We start from the raw sequence: 22,549 nt of genomic DNA, 5'->3' as shown, positions 1-22,549 counted from the left end.
GGCTGGGCTCGGTGGGTGTGAGGGCAGCGGGCTGGATCAGGCCCCTGAGGCAGCCGGCTGTGCCCACCAGAGTTTCTGCAGATGTTTGCTCTGCGGGCAGCCGAGGCGGGAGCCAAGTGCGGGGAGCAGCAGTCAGCCCGGTGTCGGGGTTTCCCTCGGCGGAGCAGGACTGGCTGCAGCCTCCTTCCCTGGGGAACCTTCAGGGGATTGAGCGAGGCTGAACGGAGACCCTGCAGCTGCCTCCCTTTGCCGTCAGCCCGAGGGGTCCTCACTCCAGTGGTGGTCTCTGGTGTGTGCGGTCCACGCGAAATGCATCGTTGAGCTTTGCTGCGTGTTCAGCATGAGGTGGCTTGAGCTTAGCTTGTTACAAAGCTTTTCAGCTGTTCTTCTGTACGTCCTCAGTACGCCCCTCTGATGGGTACAGAGAAGGAGTAGTGTTCCTGGTAGAGCTGCTGTTCATGTGTGTGGGCATCTTACTGAAGGTGGCCAGTAGGTATTTGCAACTCTTTGCACCTTCAGCTTCACTATCTCTCACTGAAGTAATTATCTTGTGAACTGCCGTATTAAATTATTTCAGGAAAATAGGACATGTTCTTATTGCTTTCTGTTATGTGGTCAGGTAATGTGAGCTCCAGCAGTGTCTCTAAGCAAACATTGCTATTATTGTGTAATTAATGAGTCCTATAGGCCTAAACCATACCCAGCATATCTTCTTCAGGCATGAGAGTTTGGACTGAGCTGCCAGTCAAGGACCTGAGCTGCCCAGCAATCAGCACTTGGACAGGACAGCAGCTGTAGTGTAGCGTGAGGGTTTTTGAGTTTGCTTTGGTGATGATAATATGCTCTTCTGCAGCTCTGTCTGAAGTGGTTTTGTCTACCTTCATAGACATTTGCTTTTAAAACCTGTTGGTCCCCAGTTTTCCATAACATGCATGAAAGTGGTTCCGTCAATCCTTGAGGAAAAGCAGAGCATGGAAATTAGGAATGGGAACGTAAAGCCTTCTCTTCAACCTTGTTTTCAGCACTACAGAGACATCACAATCACACTGCTTCCACGTGGGAAATACATGTATTAAGTGTGATTGCCAGAGACATGGAGAGAGGTGAATTGATTTGCTGAGGATCAGAGAGTTGATGTCAGTACTGGGATCAGTCCTGAGGGCTTCTTGGCTCCCAGCTGGTTGATGATACTTTTTTTTTTGCATTACTTGGGTGAAGAGAACACAGTGATGTATGTTTCTGTCTGCAAGTTCTTTACAGCTCCTAGTTCTCTGCAGCTGATATATAAAGTAAGACCACTGGTATAACACCCAGAGTATTAGGACAAAATTTAACCTTATATATGCCAGGACAATTCCAGAATGTTTTTTTCTCTGACTGCAGGGGTTCAAGCCAATGCAACTGAGAGAAATTTAGTCCATCACTTACAAATAATAAATAACCAATTTTACAAGAAATTATTCTAAGGCTTAATCTGTGAGTATTGAGTAACTCATAGCATTTCACCTGATACTTGCTAAAGCAGTCAAAAGGAGTGAGTTGTGCATGTAAAGGTGTTGTACCTGTTTCTCAAGAACTCCCCACGTAACTGTCTTCCTTGTTTTGTTGCTAGGAGCATTATAGTGTACTAAGAAAAGCCTTCTTTTTTGTCTTTTTTGTTTGTTTTTGGTTTGGTTTGGTTTGGTTTTCTCCCTGAAAGTCAAAGTAAATAGCCCTTGTCAGGTACTGGGAGACTTTGCTTTTCCTGAGTGATTGTTAAAGACCATCTGATGACTAGAGCCACCAAAGCTCCCATTTTGGTTTTTTGTTGGTTCTCTCCATGGCAATAAGGGCTCCCGTGTGCCTGTGCTGTGCAGTGATCTTAGAGGGATGCCAGTGCTTGTGATCCTCCTTACGTGGCAATGAGTAACAGGGAGAGGGAGTCTGACCCACAGAAACCTTACACTGGTGTTCCATGAGCTGATCTAAGTAAGTTCTGAGTTGTTGTTTTTTTTAAGCAAAACCTGTCTGTTTTTCATAAGGACAATTTTAGGCTGGCTTTTATGAGTGTCTGCCTGCTAACTGTTTTTTCAGCTTCTTGGAGCTCACCTGCCAATAAATGAATGCAGGTAGTGCAATATCAGGAAATGCACTTAGTGAATTGTATTGTGTTGTACTTTTTTTTTCCCTTTTTTTTTTTCCCCAATAGTTTAAATCAGTTTCCTGAGTGCAATGGGTACACAGCAAAAGGAGTGGTTTGTTTTTCTAGTTATATTGCTTTCTTCTTCCACATTTGCATCCCCTCTAAAACAACTGTCCTTGCAAAATTTAACCTAAATTCAACTTCTGTCAACAAGGTGAACATTAAGAAGCTGTTGTTCTGGGAAGCACTGATAAAGTGTATGAAAAAGTAATGTGAAAAGCCTGCATGAGTCTCCCTGCTGCCCTGTTCTGTCCTGTCCTGCACACTCTGCTCTGCAGAATTGCAATTGCAATCTATAGCAATGGTGCAATGGAGAAGGGAGCTGAAAAAAAATCCTGGCTTGTTCTCTCAGATCCCCTTGAAAAATGGGCTGTTGGGTGGGCCAGCTCTTTCTCTCCCAAATCTTGTTATAATCCATTTATACTGGGAAAAAAAGCAGGTTTGCTGCCAGGCAGCATACTTTCCATCAGCACACGTAATTGCTGGGTGGTGGAGAGAGGTAGAGACTCTGGTTTTCAGGCTGGAGGGAGGAAGCATAGCCAGGGTGTGTGCTGCACGGCATTGCCATGTGCCTGACCAAGAATTCCAGGTTTTGCAGAGATGTGGGCTCGGCTGTGTAAACAAACCTTCTGTCCATTCACTCCTCAGCATGGTCAATAGGAAGGGAGGCAGGTAGCCAAGCTTCAAGCAACTTGAGGAACAGAGAGCTGGACCAGGGGTGCAGCTGCAACAGGGCTCTTTTTTTTAGCCTATTTTGATATCCACACAGAACACACGGGCCATGTGAAGTTGACTGAGCCAACCTTGACTCTGCTGCACACAAGCCTGCCTTGGAGCTCTGCTCTTCTGGCCAGTGGTTCAGCAAAACAAACAAGTTTTGCTCCCATGACCTGAAGGCCAGACTAGCTGCTGAGGTTACTGGAGGAGGTGTGGGTTTGACTTCTGGTGTGGAGAGGAGTCTCTTGTGTAGGCTGACCCACAGCAAACACTGTTCAGTGCTGTTTGGACTGCCTCTGAGGGAGCAAGAGAAGGTGTTGTGCCAGCATATGAGGATGAAGCGCAGATGCACCCACTGCTGAGAGGGACCTTCTTGTAGTGACCTCTAGACCACCCCAAAGGTTCAGCCAGGATCTCTCCAACATCTATACACATATAGTAGAGGGAGACCTTGACTTAAAACATTTTTTTGAGATTTAAAGATTATTTTAACAAGTGTGTAAATCCTGTAGCAGTTCCTGCATAGCACTTCATAGCTCCTTTCCTCCAAGCAAAGCATCTGTTCTGTACCAAAGTGGCCCTGAGCCACCATGAGACCAGGCATTGCAGGCCCTGAGGACTAACAAACATTCAGCATCTGAAAGGAGCCCATAAGAAGGCTGAAGAAGACCTGCTCGTGACAGCATGTAACAAAAGAAAAAGGGGTAATGGTTTCAAGCTAAAAAAGAGTAGATTTAGGTTGGACATCACTGAAATGGGTTGCCTAGAGAGGTGGTGGAGGCCCCATCCCTGGAGATGCTTGAAGTCAGGCTTGATGGGGCTCTGAGCAATCTGTGTGAGATGTCCCTGCTTATTGTAGGGGGGCTGGACTAGATGACATTTAGAGGTCCCTTCCAACCCAAGACATTCAGTGATTCCATAATTCCATTATTCCATGAATTTCTTACTCCTGTGCTGCTACTGGTAGTGTTGTGGTGCTGGCTGAGCAGAGGCACAAGCAGCCCTGCAGGCTGCAAGGTGCTGAGAGGTCAGGGCAGAGCCTGTTTGCCCGACTTGGCCTCTTAGTTGAAGATGGAAAGAGAGAATTGAAACTGTACACACAGTCTAGTCAGAGCGGGTACGGGTACGTGGGAGGAGGTGGGTTAAGCCATCCCCTCCCCCTACGGCTGCCGAAGTGAAAAGGTTCAGGAGTCAACCTAATACTGAGCCCTTAAAGGACCCAGCTCAGCCCACAGAAGGACTAATTCATTATTTGATCAGGCTTTGGATCAAGACAGTCAGAGGGTTTGAATTGGTGATAGCAGCTGGTAACGAGGGTGGTGATTCCTGCTCCCCCTCCCACTTGCACACAGCTGGGTAAGGTCTCTTTCATCTGCCTTCAACCAGCTTGTTTGGCCCATCCTCTCCTCTTTCTGCTGGGAGGACTTTATTGTTTCCTGTTTCATCTAAAATTTCTTAACTTCTCTGTCCTAAAATACGGTAGCTTATCTTTTGTGGCTGTGTTTCACATCTTCCTGTATGCTCATAGACCTGTTTCCTGCCTCCTCTCCTGCATTTTCTGTTTCTCACACTGGTTCTCTAAACCCAGCTCCCCAAGCAAGTGTTTCTACCTTGCAAGCTGCTTACAGCAGCAGAGTGCCTTTTCCGAGACTAAACAATCCCAGACAAAACTGTACCAGCCCTTGCATTTACACAGCTGCTATTTTGACCCGAATCCATTTAAAAAGGAGAGGGCTGGTGAGTGAGGATGGAGTCAGAGGAGGGAGGTCCTTGATTGCCTCTGTGTCTTTGACACTGACAGACCCACAGTGTGATTTGCATGCTTTCCCATGGGAGAAGCAGCGTTTTAACTCTTCCCTAATCACTTCAAAGCTGATTATTTCTGGTTTCTTGAGCTTTTGCGATCACTTTTATTAGGTAAAGGGCTGAGTTAATCTCTTTTTTAATCAATCCCTAATTTAGATAACTGCATTATGAACCCTTCTTCTGCCTGAACTTCCTCATTTGTTCTGTTTGTGTTTTGCAGACTTCCTGGCTGTGCTTCAGTGTTGGGTGACTGAATACAGTCTTCTCTGCATCACAGTGACAGTAGTAATGTGAAGTTTAATGAGCATCTGCAAAGTTGTGTAGCAGGTAAGTGCTTTGAGGGCCATTCCTCCTTCCAGATTCAATGTGATTTTAAAAAGCTACTTGATGGGCTCTCACTAGGAGACTTCAAGCCTTGCAGCAGAAATGCTGGAAGGAAAGTTGTGTGGCTCATATTTTAGTAACCATTCCCAGAAGCAAGGGTCAGGCAGCACTTGCAAAGCAAAAGCAGCAGTACTGTGAAGGTGTAATTTGAAAATGGCTTCAGTTTAGCAGATCAGTGTTAAAAGCCTCTCTCTTTTGATATTTGGTATAAAATTGCTTTTATCTGATTGCTTAGTACAGTTGGGGTCTAGTCAGAGAATGATAGCAAAAGGGAACCAACAGGTCCAGTCTTTGCTGCATTTTCTGCTATGTAGGAGGTCTTCCCAGAGGTACATTATCCAGACTGGGAAAGCACTGGATCTCCCCCCCACCTTCTAGGTGTAAGAGGGAGAGCAAAGGCCTGGAAGTGCCTGGACAACCTCTTGATGATCAGGGATGACAGCAGAGGCAGCCAGATTGAAGGGAAATAGTGGCTTTTACAAGCCAGCAATGTGTAGGGTTTTCACGTTTGTGTGGAAACCCCTGAAAAACCCACTGAGAGCAGAACTGTGGGGTGAAACCCAGACGTCTGGCAGTGCTGATCTGTGAATATGTGACAGAAGGCTCTGTTGGTAGCAGTGATGGGAAGGGAAGAGCTGGAGCTGATGGCAAAGGAAGCAGAGCAGCGGTCCTGGCTGCCACAATGTCCTGCTTACAGCTCTGAGTACCTGTTACTTCATGTACTCCACATGACTTTTTCTTATTTATTCTGGACCTGTGTCTGTGTTGGGTGGTGTCTGTCCCTTTCCTCCCATCCCAGTCAGTTCACACGGCTGCTCAGCTCTGGCAAAGCTCAGCTCACAGCATTGCCTGGCATGCTTCTCCAGCCAGCCCTGATCTAAGCTGTGAGAGTTGGCCCACTGCCATCCTCCTGTATGTAAATGAAGCTCTTTTTGCTTTCCCCTTGCCATCTTTTATTATTATCCTTCTTCCAGAGGCAGGTTTTTCGGGCTGATCTAGCACATTATTCATATCAGTAATATTTGCCTCAAGGCAGAGGCTTTTTCAGCATTTACAGGGAAAATATCTGATGCACCCCCTGCCATGCATATGGCTTGGAAAAACCAAGCATTGTGTTGGCACAGATGAGGACCATTGAGGCCAACTGTTGCAAAATTTAAACCCTGTTAGGCACAGTCTCCAATTTATATGATTATTTCAGTTGCCTGGCAAAGGAAAACATACTGTTCCTTTGCTTTCAAAACCAGAAGGAAGAGCACGTAGAGGTGGTTCTTGTGCCTGAGCTGCAAAGTCACATCAGCTATGAGATGTCAGGTGAGCCACCTGTGTAACCAACTACATCTTTCTCTGAGTTGCCTCAAGGGATGGTGGGTGCCATCAGTTGAAAAGAGTTTGTGGTGAAACCCAAATCAAAACAATAAGAGTCAACTTCAGAGTGCCTTGCTTTCAGTTCTTCCTAATTGCAGAGGATTTGGTGATGGTTGGGTAGCACCTGATGAGGAGTGGGAGCAAACAGTTCCCACACTGCCTGCAGGGAGTGAAGTAGCTCCTTAAGACAAGATGTTGCTTGTATGTGCCAGAATCCCAGGAGGGCTTACATCTTGTTTTGGAGAAAGCACATGCAGTACTAAGGAGACTTTCCTTCAGACAGAGGTAGTTAAGCAGTAGTCTAGACTGCCTTGGGAAGCAGAGATGGAGATTTGCTGGAAGCTTTTCAGAACAAAGTAGGCAAAGACTTGCCAGAAACCATCCAGGCACAGTGTAGGCCATGAGTGTAGGCAGAGGGGGGAGACTGTATTGCTTTTTCAGACTTCTTTTTTTCCATATTTTTAAAGGTCTTATAGAATCTTGATACATACTAGAAATGGAGCTTAAAATGTGACATTTGATGTTCACAGTGTAGTGCTTCCCAGAGGGTTTTGTGCATTTGTGTGTATCTGAACCCAAATGCTTAGATCCTAGGCTTTTTCCTCCTGATTCAGTTACCTGACTGCCACTGCTTTCAGATGAAAGTGATTTTCTAAAAAAATCAATGGAGATTTAGCCTTGGGACCCTTGAAAATGTGAGAGAAAACACTTGGGTTTTCTGCAGCACTGCCACTTCTGCACTGCAGATTGCAACCCATTAATTATAACTGAAGAAGACCCTTAGCTGTTTCTCCCAGGCTAGTAGGGGAAAGGATGAGATGGGTATCTGCACCTTGGGTAGCTGGAATCCATCAGCTGACCCTCCCCTACTGTAACACACAGTGACATAAATTATCTGTGAAACTAGGTGACTTAAGGACATAGAGCTCTCCTGTGGTCCTGCCTAGCAAGCTGGCTGTGCTCAGTCTAAGTATCACAGCCATGCTCTTTTGCAGCCAAAGTCAAAGATGGTCTGAAGATGACATCCATCCTACCTCCCTGTTGAGCCATAGCTGCTTCATGCTCTTGGAATGAGTGCAGGGTTATGATCTCAAGCTGCAAAGGAGTTACAGGAAGAAATGCCGACTGAGAGGGATGTGTTTCCATCCTAAGTCATCCACAACATGTGCTCTCAGCTCAGCCTTGTGTTTGCTGCCAGTCCTGGACACTTTCAGTCTCCCATGTGGTGCTGGAAGCTCTCTTTGCTCCTTGCTTAACTAAGCTTCTTCCCTGCTGCATCAGAGGGGATTTTTGTGCCTATGAGCAGGGGCCTCACAGCTATGACTCACAGTTCCCATTACTTATAGCTTAGCCTTTAACTGTGCGGAGGGGCTGTCCCTTGGCTTTCAAACAAAGCCTTCCTTTGTTATGCTCATGTTATAGAGGAAGCAAGTGTATGTGTTCACCCCACACATCCCAAATGGAAACCACGTGGCTTCATAGCTGTAACATGCGTGTTTGGTACTTTTGCTACAGCACTGCATGTTATATCACTCTTATCCTATTAAGTCTTTTCAGAGCTTTCCTTCCCAGCATCCAGTTTAGAAGCTCCTTAGGGAAATAAAATGCTTTCTTTTTTTGGTAATCAGAGGAGACTGAGCAAAGAGCACATGAAAATTATTAAATATGGTTTTATTATTAAATATGTGGCAATAGGTTGGTCTCTGAGTCACTCCCTTGAGTGAAAATGATTCTGAGTTGGTGGCCACATTTGCTGAAATGATGAGCTTAATGGAAATATTGTACAGGGGCAGTTTGTTTTCTTGTATGGTTTTCCCTTTTTCTTCTGACTTTTATTTATTCAAACTCATTTTGAAAAGCAGCATTAGCCAGCAGTACTCTGCAGCCAACATACTTGTGTGCATGCGTGTCTCTTGGCAGATTTTAGGTTTATGACTAGCGAGCCAAGACTGGACTTACTGCTTCCCAAAGCATTTGTGTTGTTTCTCCTGCTCTTTTCTCAAGTATCAGGTAATGAAGAGGGCCTGATTTTTCTTGCAAATGCTGGTGTGCAATGGGGAGTGCCTCTGCTCAGATCAGGGAGTCATCCTAGTGAGAGTCAAGGAGAGGGGGCATTGCAGCGAAAGTGCTCTTTATTGCTGTCTCCTCCTTCCTCACTCTACCCATCCCTGCAGGGGCTTCACAGTCTGTGGGGTGTTGGGTTTTTTTACTTTATTTTAGGAACTATATTGTGTTTTATAAAAATCCTGGGATTTCATGCAATAGAATAAAGCATTTCTTTTAATTTTTGTGGTGACAGTTTGTCTACAATAGCCAGCTTTTAAATAGGGTTCCTCCCCAACTGTTTGAATACAAACAGCTGTAACTAGTTAGCAAAACAATAGTCCAATATCACACAAACATCCAATCCCATCCAGTGTTTTTGAGACTTGCTTAAGCAGATACTTGGGCCTGCAGGTCTTCTGACATAGAAGTGAGACTTTGTCAGTGAATCAAGACTGTGATGGAGTAAAAGATCTCAGATCAACCAAATTCTCAGCATGCAATGACATGCTGTGTTTCTTTTTGCTGTGTTTTTGTTCAGTGTCTCAGTGAATAAGTGTCTGGCAACTACTGTGCTTTCTACTGTCTCTAATGTATAAGTGCTCATTGTTACATGACTGAGATAGGACTTCATAGTTTCACATGTAAAACATTATAATTCTGTGAGTCACATCTGAGCTGTGCCAGTATCCTCATATGCTATTCTTAGATGTGCTGGAGTGGTGTATCCCTGCTGTGAAATCAACTTTCTAATAATGTTTCCTTCAACCCCTTTAGCATTAGTTTCAATGGATGCACAATATACAGTTAGGTTGTATGTGCAGCAGTGTAGGACAATATGCTGACCTTTGTATGAGGAGAGTCAGAGTAACCACTGCCTATTTAACAACACTGGGTGTGATTTTTCTCCACCTTGTTGAGAATTATGAGCAAAAAGGCAGATTTAAACAAAAGCCTTGGCAATTGAAGCCTTTTCATATTCTCAGCACCTTTCCCTGAGGTGACTGCCAGGTGGGATCAGTGAGCCATGGCTGCCTGCATGTGCGGGTAGAAGTCCTGTAGCTGAGAGGGTGACAGCCAGAATGGGCCCCAGCTTGAGACCCAGGTGGAGGCCAGAGAGAATCTGCATGGTGACATTGCTCCATGCATTGTGGTTGACACTATAAGGCTTTCAGTAAAGCAGCAGGGGGTTGTGTCCATCTGTGCTGATGAAGGATTGTGCAAGGGAACGACCAGCTATTGCCTGGGCTCCCATCACGTTGGGCTAGAGGGGGAGGGAGCTGGTGAGGTTGGTTAGCCAACCTTCTGTTTTTGTTTCTTAGTGTGTGTCTTTTCTCCTCCTAAAAAAAAAAACTAAAATAACCCAAAAGCCAAAAAAACATCCACTAAAGTTCAGTCTACTTCAATTGTTTTCCTCACAATTAACTGACAAAATTTACTTGGCTTAGAAAGCCAAGCTGCTCCTGGCCAAGATCCTACCACAAGAGCTCAGTACGTGGGTGGAGGCCATATGCACACTTCCTACCTTTCCCCTCCTGCCTCCCTTGCAGCCAGCACTACGTTCCAATTTGTAAAACTCCTTCTCGGCCATCGCAGGCGGAGCCGGAGGCACTGCACAGGCTTCCCGTGTGCTGGTTGGTGAGAGAGGTGAGCTGGCTTGCGCAGTCAGAAAGTGAAAAAACACATGGGCAAGATCCTGAGTAACACACTGCTTACACAGTCAGCTTTGTCTCCTGGTGTCCATGGGCACTGCATCTTGGGTTGAACCTTACAATGAGTAAACAGTGAGTGCTTTGAGGGAATGGCACAGTTCTGCATTTATTTAGTTATTACAGCTGTCTTTGGTGGTGGCTGTCAGCTTCTGGGACAAGAAGAGGGGGCCAGAATCATGTTTTGATTGGTGGCTTGGTACCTGTATGCACTGAGAAATAGTGACTTAGAAATATCCAGGTAAATCCCCCACTTGCTGATAAAACTGAATGTCTAAAAGTGCCACATCTCTTTGGGTTTTGGAAAAGACCCCTAGAATGCTCTGGCCTTTTGAGCCAGAAATAAAACTTTGTACTATCTAGACTGAGGCAGGAGGAGAGCAGCTTTGAACTTCTACCCACAGTGGCCTTTGGAAAGTTGAAGATTCAAACGGCAGTGAGGGAGAGTTAATGAGGCATGAGAAAAAGCTTCCTGATGGCAAAGGTAGTGAATGAGTGGAAGACATGAGAGAATATCCCTGTCCTTCCCATGGCAAGTCAAGCACTCCTCTGCTTGGAGAGATGCTGGCAAAATCTCTTCTTGCTTGGACCTGTGGCTGCACAGTAGTGTCTGCCTCCAGAGGAATGTCAGTGCTGCTTACAGGCTTATCCACCCCAAATCTGCCTGTTTCTGGGAAGGGAGGGATGCCTAGTCCTGTACACAGGATGAGCATCAGCATTTCCTTGGAAACACGTATCTGGTGACCCCAGGAGGAAAATACTGCTTCTGAAATTCCACAGCAGACCTGTTGGGCAGGATGTCTGACTCGGGTTGTGTCACTGACCCTATTGGCACTGCAGCAGGCCTGGGACAGGATGTCCATGGATGTTACAAAAGGCTAATGTTTTCAATCAAATGGCAAAACAGTTGCCAGGCAAGTGGCCTTGTCCAACTGCTGTCCTACAGCCAAACAGCTGTTCTGGGGTGGGGCTTCCAGGCATGTTTTGGAAGGCAGTTGCTCTGCCATACCTATCTTTTGTAGTCCTGAGCAGGCCTGCTGGCTTTTTCTGGTTTTAAACACGGTTGTGGTACCAGTCTCAATATCCAGAGAGCCAAAGACAGCCCAATCCTACCAGTAAGTGCTGAACCAACTGCTATTTGTGCTGGCAACTGGAAATTGGTACTTTTATCTGTAGCACTGATTCAATGCTCAGAAATACAAGTCAAGAGCATGAGTTAGAGCTGCTGTGATTGGCACTGTTTTGTCCCAGTCAGGAGCTTATCACACCAACGTCCTGCATGCAAGTTTAACTCATTGGGGCTGAAAAAGCAGCACAAGTTGGTGCCACTCAGGCTCTGTATTGCATTTTTGTGGCTCTTAATTTTCCTGACTGTGCTTTGTGTGCTGCAGCTGTTTCGTCAAGAGATGGGAGAGCAAGAGCCTCTCCTGGCTGCCCCATGATCTCTGGGTGGGCTGTGCTGCAATTCCCATTTTTCTATCATTGTGCATGTTTCTTACAATTCAGAGCTTGTAATCCCCCAGTTAAAGGAAATATCATTTATTTCTGCTGCAGCTGGACATACCTCTGAATACCTGAAGATGTGGTAATAGTATTTACAGAATGAAGGAGGACATAGTGCATTAGAAAGGGCTTTCAGCAAACTTCTTGTCTTGATTAGGCCTCCATAAACGCAGAAGAAGCTGTTTCACCCTGTACACTCAATGGCCAAAAGGCAATTTGTTTTCTGTTAGAGCAAGAGGAGGAAACATGGAACTCCCAGAAGCTCATCCATGAGGGAGTATGGCTGGGCTGGGCCTGAAACCCCTGGGCTTGATTCACACCTTCCCACTAGGAAAGTCCTAAGTGTAGGTTAGTGGCTGTTTTGGGCTATTAATCTCTCCAGTCAAAACAAACAGCGGAGTCCTTTCCAGACCTCTAGGACCCTCTCAAAAAGAGTCTCAGAAGTTGTATTTGTTCCCATTGAAGGCCTGCTGGCTTTTTCTGGTTTTAAACACGGTTGTGGTACCAGTCTCAATATCCAGAGAGCCAAAGACAGCCCAATCCTACCAGTAAGTGCTGAACCAACTGCTATTTGTGCTGGCAACTGGAAATTGGTACTTTTATCTGTAGCACTGATTCAATGCTCAGAAATACAAGTCAAGAGCATGAGTTAGAGGTGCTGTGATTGGCACTGTTTTGTCCCAGTCAGGAGCTTATCACACCAACGTCCTGCATGCAAGTTTAACTCATTGGGGCTGAAAAAACAGCACAAGTTGGTGCCACTCAGGCTCTGTATTGCATTTTTGTGGCTCTTAATTTTCCTGACTGTGCTTTGTGTGCTGCAGCTGTTTCGTCAAGAGATGGGAGAGCAAGAGCCTCTCCTGGCTGCCCCATGATCTCTGGGTGGGCTGTGCTGCAATTCCCATTTTTCTATCATTGTGCATGTTTCTTACAATTCAGAGCTTGTAATCCCCCAGTTAAAGGAAATGTCATTTATTTCTGAGAAATAAATGGACATACCTCTGAATACCTGAAGATGTGGTAATAGTATTTACAGAATGAAGGAGGACATAGTGCATTAGAAAGGGCTTTCAGCAAACTTCTTGTCTTGATTAGGCCTCCATAAACGCAGAAGAAGCTGTTTCACCCTATACACTCAACGGCCAAAAGGCAATTTGTTTTCTGTTAGAGCAAGAGGAGGAAACATGGAACTCCCAGAAGCTCATCCATGAGGGAGTATGGCTGGGCTGGGCCTGAAACCCCTGGGCTTGATTCACACCTTCCCACTAGGAAAGTCCTAAGTGTAGGTTAGTGGCTGTTTTGGGCTATTAATCTCTCCAGTCAAAACAAACAGCGGAGTCCTTTCCAGACCTCTAGGACCCTCTCAAAAAGAGTCTCAGAAGTTGTATTTGTTCCCATTGAAGTTCTGGTTTCAGAAACTTGGCAGCTTTCAATGAAAAAAGGTCCCAGCCAGCTGTAGTTTCTATCATTTCTTCAAATTGCTTCTTTTCTTGCAGCCTACCAAAGCAAAACACAATGTGGCAGCCACCTATTCACTGCCTTTTGTGTCAGCCAAATCGCAGGAAGCAATTGAGTGTGTTGTAAATGATGTCTTGGCGTGTTCCAGTGCATTACTGAACTGCATTCAGTGGCTTGACTTAGGTTTTTCTAATTTAAGAATCAAAGCTTCAGCTCACTCCTATCTGGTTTATTACTGAACACAAGCCAGAGTGTGTTTTGCTTCCTATGATTCAAAATTTAAGAGAGCAAAAAGGTGGAAAAATATAGCTGTATGAGAAACTCTTGAGTAAAGAAAGGAACTGTTAAGGAAAAGGAAATATCATCTGTGTCTTCAGAGAAGATGGAGGGTTATCTGGGCTCAAAGCATATGAGCAGTCCACAGAGGCAAGTTGCAAGCTGCCATTTAAATCTATTTATTTTCCTTTGCCAGACTAAGCAGGAGACAAAAGGGTCTGAAACTGCTGTGGAAAAGGGTGTGAGGAAGGCTTGGGAACATCAGAAGTTGAGCACATTTTATCCAGAAGCGATGGGACGTTGTTACAGCTTTGAGCATCGTCAGCTCTACTACAAACTTTGGAGCCCATGCAGGGAAATGTAGTGAAATCCTCTAAAGCAGGGTGGCTGGTGGAATGGGGAGGGCACACAATGCCACAATGCACAGTGGCTGTCCCAGGTCAGCCCACATGAACACCAGATGGGCTCTGTGATGCTCTGAGGTGAGGAGGAGGTCTTAAAGGCAGTAGTACAGGTAATTCAGAGAGTTACTGCAGAGATACTAGCACAGCAAGTGCTGATTTGCAGAGCTCAGCACCAGTACTTTGGCTGCATTTGTGCTGGTGAGGAGTTGCAATTCTGCCTTTGCTCCAGTTTTGAGGGGCTGAGCATGGCTAGTGAGTCAGGCCTCACCTGAGGGACCATTTTCAGAGCTCCAGCCCATTTCCTTTCCAGCCTTTGATGTGGCTGACACTGCTCAAATGTGGCAAAGGAGAGTAGTCTTTTTCCAGCAGCCGTTTTGGGGCAAGCCTCGTACTAACCCCTTGTTTTTTATGATGCATATGCAGGAGGATTTCAGCCAGCTCTCAATGTCCTCAAGCAGAGGGTGCTCTCCAGCCACTACTTTACCTTAGGCAAGCCACTGCCTGACAGTGCAAAGGATTTACACGCCTGTGAGCTTCATGCGCTGCTTCCCTTTCCTTGCCACACGCTGCCTGTCACTGTGCTCCAGGCAGGCGGGTGAGCCAAACATTACTCAACTGTGCAGCAAAGAGCTTTCTTACCAGCTTAGTGCGAGAGCTGGCCTCCTGCACGTGGCTTCATGTCACTAACCTGAACTTCATGGTAGCAGTGTCATCTTTCCTCTGCCCTTCTTGGGACTCCCTACATCATCCAGGACCTGCTGTGGAGCTGATCAGGATTCTTCAACCAGGAAGGCCACGTCAGGCTTGAAAGGATAAGGCCTAACTTGCCTGGGAGCCAAGGGTGGAGAGCTGCAGGTGCTCTTGGTGTAGCTTTTGAATATACCAAGGGCTGCAGGATGCCGCTGATCATTGTTTCTAATTGTGCAGCAGAGTGATCAGCTGCTTTTATCTCTCTGAGACCTCACTCCCCAGCTGGAAAGTGGGATGATACCTGCCCCCTCACTTCCCAGGGTTGTTTCAGAGCTGCCATTAACCTTAAAATCGGTCAAGCACACAGTCACTGAAGCAGTGAGTGCCACAGAAAAGCCCAGAAGGAAGCTAATTCTGGTGCCAGAGACGGGTTTGAACAAGCAGCATCATGTGTTGGGCAGTGAGAGACATGGAGCTTTGCATGGAGAAGCTGGGGCTCCATGTACTTGATTGCTTCTGGCCCTCCTCCCTCGCCTGAGTTGCTTTCCTTGGCCTCACTGCTCCTTTCCCTGCTTTGTGCCTGTGGGAGCACAAGAGGTGGGGTCTGTGCTCTCTCACCCCAGGAACACCCCAGCCTGAGGGGCAGGCAGACTCAGCTGCTCATGGATGTGGCCTGCCTGTGATGTGGTGAGGACAATGCACCCCTTCAGGGGGGTCTTTGGAGCCCTGGGACTGCCAGAGGATCAGCAGAAGGTAGTTAGATGTAAGCCTGTTACCAAGCCTGGACATTGTCTGTGCTTTGAATGGGATAAAAACTGACAGAAACAGAAATTCCCTTTGGGAACTTGCTGTTTAAAAACTCATGAGTACTTCTTTCTTTTTTTCTCATGCTTGAAATGTTGCTAAAAGGGATAAAATAGATGAAACAATTACGTTTCTCTTTCACAGGCTCCAGCTTGGAAGCATTTGGACTCTCTCCCTCTTCCCCACACAAAAGTTGTCTCAGCCAGAGCAGGCATAAATATTTTTATCAGACTTAAACTGATTGGGCTGAAGTTAAAAGCAAGGGAAAAGAGCAGCTTTTGTTATGGGGAAGGCTGAACTGCTCTAGCATGCAGTGCTACTGGTTTCACCTGTATTATTTAATCTTTCCACATTAGCCAGGAAGGCTGTCTCTGATGAGATGTGGGAATGCTCTGCCCATACTACCCTTGCTGCTGTCAAGGCCAGGCTCCACTGATCTTGGTCACTAAGCATAATTAACCTTTGAGCCTTAACTAGGGTAATGTTTGGCTTCATTTTCTCATGTGAATAGCTGCAGTAGCAAAAGGGCAGTTTTGAGCAGGAAAAACTTCCTCTGTTCAGGCTGAAAACAGACATGTCTCTTACAAATTTGTGTGATCTGAACATGTTGTCACTTCCAGTTTTCATCATCACTCTCTTCTAGAGGTTTATGTCTGTAGAGTTTGTTGGGGGAAAAGGTGGTGTGCATGCTTCCTAACCTGCTCCTGCAAAATCAGGTGGGGTGGCCTAGACTGTCAGTGTGACTCAGAACTAATTCAGCTGAGCTAGCCAGTGATGAACTCAGGGATGTCTGGCCTAATCCTTTTTGCTAGCAGAGCTTTGGGACAGGTAAACTATGTAAGCAGTGTGCCCCTGGGCAGCTGGGCATGGCTGAGTCTTGAAGGGTACCAGGAGACCCTAAAGAAGGCTGACTTCTTTCAGCCTTATATATCTAAGAATTAATCCAGTAACAGTAAAACATCTCATCTGCAAGGACTGAGGTCTGGCATGGCAGGGCAGCAACATCATCGTCATCAAGACTGCAAGAGGAGGCACCTGGCCCTTGGCCATGTTATTTTTAAGCTTGGAAGGTACACATGGCCTGCAAGAGCACAGCCCTAAGGAAAGGAACTCGCCAGTGCTTCCTGCCCTGCCCTGGCAAACTGATAAAGCCCTTTGCAATGTAGGGCGACCCCAGTTTATTTTTAAAATGTGGCCAGGCATGGAGCTCACAGAATAACTGGAACATCCAGCTTTGGGCATTAATTCAGCTTTAATTAATTGCCTGATGAATTAAACAGTTAATGTAAATGTTAAAAGGACAAGAAAGGCCAGCAAACCATCTGCAGAGCAGTGTCTGTGTAAGGGCATGCATTTATGCATGACATGGGATCTAAAAAAAGGATAGTTGGTACATGTTACACAGGGAGGGGCACTTAGTGTTACCCTGAGCACCGTGTGAACTTTCTTTCTGCTTGGACAATGTATCTCAATTCCCTTGTTATTCCAGTCCCAGCCCTCTTGTAAGTAGAGATAACTGCATACAGAAGGATACAGTTCCCATGTACAGTAAGTGCTCACATTGTGGAAATCTAGGGTCCTGCAATTGAAAGCCAACTGTTTGTTGTGTAGTAATGATAACAAGGCCCACTAGGATGGTTCTGTCTTTATTGCATGGTCTGTGGAGGCATAAATGAGATTGCCAGAGATGTTTGCCTTCTTGCCCAGACACTGGTACAGCAGGGTTGCTGTGGTACCAAAACAGGCCAGGAAGGAGCTATTGCAGGGGGAGAAAATTGCAGCCCTTGGCTCCTGGTGAAGTCACAGTGCCTTACCATTGCTTGGCTCTCATTCCCACAGCAGGATGAATTGGTTTGTTAGGAATGAGATTACCCTTTCTGGTTGGATTCATTAGGTATTTTATTGATAGACTTCATTTCTGTAACAAAAAGCCTTTTCTCTCAAACATACTTTTGAGGCAGTAAAGGAGCTGTGTTTAAATGTCCTAGCTGGAAGAAATACCCCTGCTCGTCTGTCTTGTCCTTCTGATCTCTCTGCTAGAACTGAAGAGTAATGTTGCTAGAAAGAGGGACTGGTGAGCTTGCCACGTCTCAGCAGTTGGTGACAACCTGAGATCATCCTGCCACCCCAGAGGAAACAGTCCAGGCTTTACCCTGAGCACCCTCTGGCCCAGACCTTTGGGAGGCCTTGGCAGGGCCAGACAGGTGCCCCAACAATGAGACCATATCCCAGAAAGCTGGGAATTGTATGCTTTATCAAGAGCCCATGGCACGGAAAGATTTATTGAGTTTGAGGTCTGAGCAGTAGAGCCAATAACCACACAAAGCAATTCCAAAACACCGTAACAGTCTTGGTCATGCCAAGAGTCTGTGCAGTGGGTGACATGTGGGACTGCTGCTGGCACAGGGCTGTCTGCAGCAAGCACAGTGACACCAAGACCCAGGGTGTGTCCTCACAGCCACGCTGAGGTCACTTCAAATAGGGGTGAGCTGGCTGCAAGCACAACTGTTAAAGGGGTGCTTGGGGAAGATGGCTTAGATCAAAGCCATGGTGTTTACTAGTGTCTCCCACAGATTAATAGTGAAGTAAGCACCAAAAATAACCTGATGCTTCTGAAACCACTGGGTTAAAGGAAACACTTTCCAGTTCAGCAATGTTTCTAATCTTTCAGCCTCTAATGTCTGTTTAGAAGCATAAAACCATGCAGGCTTGTTCCCACCCAAGTGCACATAACCAACACTGGCAGTGAAGATTGTTCTAATCCAAGCAGGTAGTGTGGGTCCCCAGACAGACTTAATATGGAAGGTGGCCAGGACAGCCCTGTCTATATTGCCACATCTGTGAGGGAAAGCAGTGATCATCTCTAGCCCTGCTGCCTTACATCTGAAGAGGTCCTGCCTGCTTCTTTCCCTTTCTGTCATGAGAAATTTAAAGGAGGGAGGAAAAACATGTCCTCCCACACTGCCCCAACAGCACCACAGTGGCTTGGCAGTACCAAGTACCTTCACAGTTCTGTTCTTCTAAGTTAATTTGATGAGAGGCCACTTTCATCCTTACTATCTGCTAATAAAGTCTTTTTGGGAAGCTTGGTTGATAACTTGCAGAAACAGGCAAGTCTCAGGAGCTTTTATACTCAAGCAGTTTTTTCAGGGCTAGAAAGGATTCCAAAGCTTTTATTCAAGTGGGGAGTTCCTTTCATTTTTCTTCTTGAGGGAATGTACTCCAAAGTGTGGGTCATTCTGCCTTTCTTTCTTTTCCAGGGAAGGAACTGCCATGCCCATGGGAATCTTCCGAGTGTGCCTAGTGGTGATTACAGCTATTGTCAACCAACCGCTCCTCTTCCCTGAAGAGAATGTCACTGTCCCCGAGAGCACGGAAGAAATCATCCAGAAGATGAAGGAGCGGGAGGAGAGCCTTCGGCTGGAGCGGTTGCGCTTGGAACAGGAAATCACAGACCAGGAAGCTGCACAGAAGGCTCTGGAAAAGGCTGCAGAGGTAGTGGAGGAAAGCAAAGAGGAAAAGGTCCGATGGGATATGTGGACTGCCCTTTCCATGGTCATCTTTCTGCTGATTGAGCTCTGGAGGCAGGATTTCCAGGAAGGGAATTGGCAGGACACAGGAGGGGAAGAGGATGACATGGCTGTGCTGGGGAAAGCATTTAAAGGAGTGGTCTTCCCTGACAAGGCTGTCTTGGCCAGCTTCTATGAGAAGCGCATCCTGGGTACCACTGGAGACATGGCCAGGATGCGGGAGATGGTGGAAGGCTTTGCGGATGACCTGCTGGAGGCCTTGAGGAGTGTTTGTAACCGGGATGCTGACATGGAAGTGGAGGACTGCATGGGTGTGGGGAGCATGTATGAGAATTGGAGAGTGCGTAAACCTTTTGTCTGTGATCTGATCGTGCCCTTTGCCCCCCCAGAGCCATACTGTTTCCGGTCCCAGACCTGGTGCTCTGGTGACTCTTTTCCCCCAGATGAACAAGGTTATGGAACTATCAAGGTATGCAGAGCAGATGAGGATGTGACAGGTTGCATCTGTGACAAGACTAAATTAGGGGAAGATATGCTGTGCCTCCTCCATAGCCAAGCCAATACTACCAGGCCCAGCAGTGAGATGGAAGACCTCCTGTGCTTCAAAAGTACTCAATATCTGGATGCTGACCAAGTTATGAAGTGGTTCCAGATTGCAGTTACCAAGGCCTGGAACAGAATCTCCCACAAGTATGAGTTTGACCTTTCCTTCAGCCTCCTGGACTCACCAGGAGCCCTGAAGATTAAATTTAGGTCAGGGAAATCAATTGCCTTCAACCTCACCCCTGTGGTGCAGTACGAGAACTCTGATGTTTACTTCATCTCTCATTTCCCTCGGAGCAGCCTGGCAGGAGATGTCCCCTCCAGCACTCACTGGTTTCTCACCTTCGCAGTGTATGAGAGAAGGTTCATCCAGCTGGTCTCCAAAATGCTGCCTGCTAATGCATGCCATGTTAGCTGCCTTCAGATCCTCTCCTTTCTCCATGGGAAGCAGTGCAGCCTCACGGGTCCAAGCGGGCTCACCAACTACCACCTGAAGACAGTGATGATGCATCTCCTGCAGGCACGTGCCAGTCAGGACTGGGCTCCAGAGAAGCTGGAGACCCGTTTACAGGACATGCTGAAACTCCTGGAGAAATGTTTGCATGAGAAGAAGCTCTACCATTTCTTCATTGGCAATGGGAGGGTACCAGCAGAGCTGGGCTTCCCCATCATATTCCAGAGGGCTGAGCCTCTCAACCTTTTCCGTCCCTTTGTGCTACGGAGGGACGTTTACAGGAAGACGGTGGACACATTCCACGAGATGCTCAGGAACATGTCTGCACTGATAAATGAGTACACAGTGCACATTCCCCTTGCACACACCAATGGGATCCATAAGGAATCCCTTTAACCAAAGCCAGCAGGAAGAGACTTGTTTCTCTAAGCACAAGTCCAGAGGGCAGCTTTCTGAAGTGTCCTGGAATCTACTGACTTAGCCAGTACAGCTTCTTGTCTGTAGCTGAACTGGTCCTGGGCCATGGTTTCTGCAGTAAGGGCTAGGGCAAGGATAGGGAGAAACTGGAAGATGTGGTATTAAAGTTCTGCCCCACCAGTGTGCTGGCTCATTTTCTGCAGCTAAGAATATATTTTTCTGTTATGCCTCAGTCACGCTACAGTGGTGGTGAGCAACAAATACGACTAATTTATTCAGATGCCTGCAATGCAAATGGTGGTGGTGGCCAAATATTTCATTTCCTTTGGAAGGGGGAGATAAGAAAAGGGTGGAGGAGTCAGACACAGGATCTTGGGATTGCAGGAGCCCATCTGCTTGCAGACAGCAGGAGCTCCGCAACTGATGGGAAGTACGATGTAAGATTTGGTGATGATGAGGGGAGGAGGGTCATGCACAAGGTCTGAACTGGATGGAGATCCTTAAAACAACCACAGCTCTTTTAAAGGTAACTGTAGTTATTTTTAAAAAGCCTTTGTGCTAAGACTTGCAGCAGTAGATGAAATAGTTAAGTAGGTTAAATAGTCTTTCAAAGACACCCCTGCACCCTGCACATTTCTTTTCCCTGGGGAGGAGGTAGCAGAGCAGACATGACGGTCTGTGTCTTCAGACCATTTCATTCAGGACTTCCATTTTCTTCATGGTAATGTGGCTAGTGGGTTATATTCATGGCCACTGTCCATGGATAAATGGACAGGAACCTTTTTAACCTTAGATAAAAGAAAAACAATTTATTAGGTTATGGCATTTTTGTTTATTTGTTTCCTTACATTGGGGCAGCAGGGCTGAGAACAACCAAGAGAGAACGGACTGCTCCAGGTTTTGCTTCTATAAAGAAGTAGTTCTCCAAAATTATCCTGTAATGAAGTCAATCTCAGCAGTCTGGTAGCAGGAGGGAACAATCCCTCCAAATGAGAGTGTGACTTTCACAGCATGGTTTTTATGAGGCCAAGGCCAGCACAACAGCTACGGAGGAGAGGATGAAAGAGATACATGTGCAGCAGAGCTTGGCAGCGCTCTCTCTGAAGCTGCCTTGTGGTCTTTGTCATGTCACTTCTGCTCCCAGATGCCCCAGCAAAAGCTACCTGTTTGCCTCCATATAGGGCCTTCTCAATCATTCTGTAGACTGCTGCTCTGATGAGGTACCAAGGAGCTGCTGCAAGTGGACCATAATTTGCTGAGCTGGGAGTCTGATGGTAAAAGACAGCCTCTGCAGGACTTCAAGCCAGGGAAGAATCTCAAGGAATGTGCTAAAAAAATACAGTGCATAAATGGAGGTGCCTGAACTCCCTCAGGAAGCAGCATGTTAGTGCCATGCCAGTGTGCTGCCCAGCCCTGGCAAGGTGGTTTTGTTGGAGGAAAAGGCTCGTAGCTCCTTACCCTCCTTCATTTGCTTCATGCAGAATCCAAGTCAGGGCCTTAGTGCAGATCTGCTTTGTGCTGGTCCCAGAGGCCTGGCCTCCAGTGCTAAGGGGCCTCTCCTACCATTTTCTTACACTAGGATTTCCTACAATGTTTTATATTAGGGCTTCTCTGAGTCCTGTTTACAAGAGGGCCATTGTTCTGGGTGGTGAGACTCATCAGGGATATTACCATGACTACACAGGTCCCTTTTTATCAATCTTCTCCATTACATAAATCAGAGAGAAGATTTAATCCTGTATCTCTACTAGGGACAACATACACATGAGGCTTATTATCCAGCCTGTTGATAAGCAATGGTAAAAAACACTTTACCACTGCCTTGGTATCTGCTCTTGTCTGTCCCTCCACCACTGAGGGACTTCGCATGCACAAAAGCAGAGAAAGCTGTGACTCCCATTTCCACATCTGGTTTATAAGAAAGCACACATGGGGACAGGGAACTCTTTGCTCAAGTTGCTGCTCACCTTGGCTTTTATCATTACAGCTACGGGGTGGTTAAGTAATATTTCTGAGAAGAATGTAAGGGCTAGGAAGCCAAATGACAGAGAAAAGGTGGGTAATGCCAGTAGGAAAAAGTCTTGGATCATAAGTGCTTGCTTCACACCCTTGGTGATGAGTGCCTGGGAGACTGCCAGGACTGGCAGAGCAACAGGGCAGGACTAATTGCAAACGCTAATGAGTGCTGTAACCCCCTGGCTTTCATTAGCAAAGCCAAGCAAGCCTTCCACAATAGGAAAGAGGAGCAATCTCAGGGGACA

The 22,549-nt window shown here is 46.5% G+C and overlaps 1 protein-coding gene across 1 annotated transcript; it reads left to right on the top strand.

The window, feature by feature from the left end:
- Positions 1-4,989: 4,989 nt before the first annotated feature.
- ITPRIP (inositol 1,4,5-trisphosphate receptor interacting protein) lies at positions 4,990-20,267 on the top strand. Its single transcript, XM_010007901.1, has 2 exons — positions 4,990-5,032; positions 18,605-20,267. The coding sequence occupies exon 2, from the start codon at positions 18,618-18,620 to the stop codon at positions 20,265-20,267; it is 1,650 nt and encodes a 549-aa protein (XP_010006203.1). The 5' UTR covers positions 4,990-5,032; positions 18,605-18,617.
- The last annotated feature ends 2,282 nt before the right edge of the window (positions 20,268-22,549 follow it).

This window comes from Chaetura pelagica, unplaced genomic scaffold, assembly GCF_000747805.2.
Source record: "Chaetura pelagica isolate M959 unplaced genomic scaffold, ChaPel_1.0 scaffold531, whole genome shotgun sequence".
Taxonomy (NCBI): Eukaryota; Metazoa; Chordata; class Aves; order Apodiformes; family Apodidae; genus Chaetura; species Chaetura pelagica.
The sequence above is the reverse complement of the archived record's forward strand: the minus strand, read 5'-3'. Positions and strand labels throughout refer to the sequence as shown.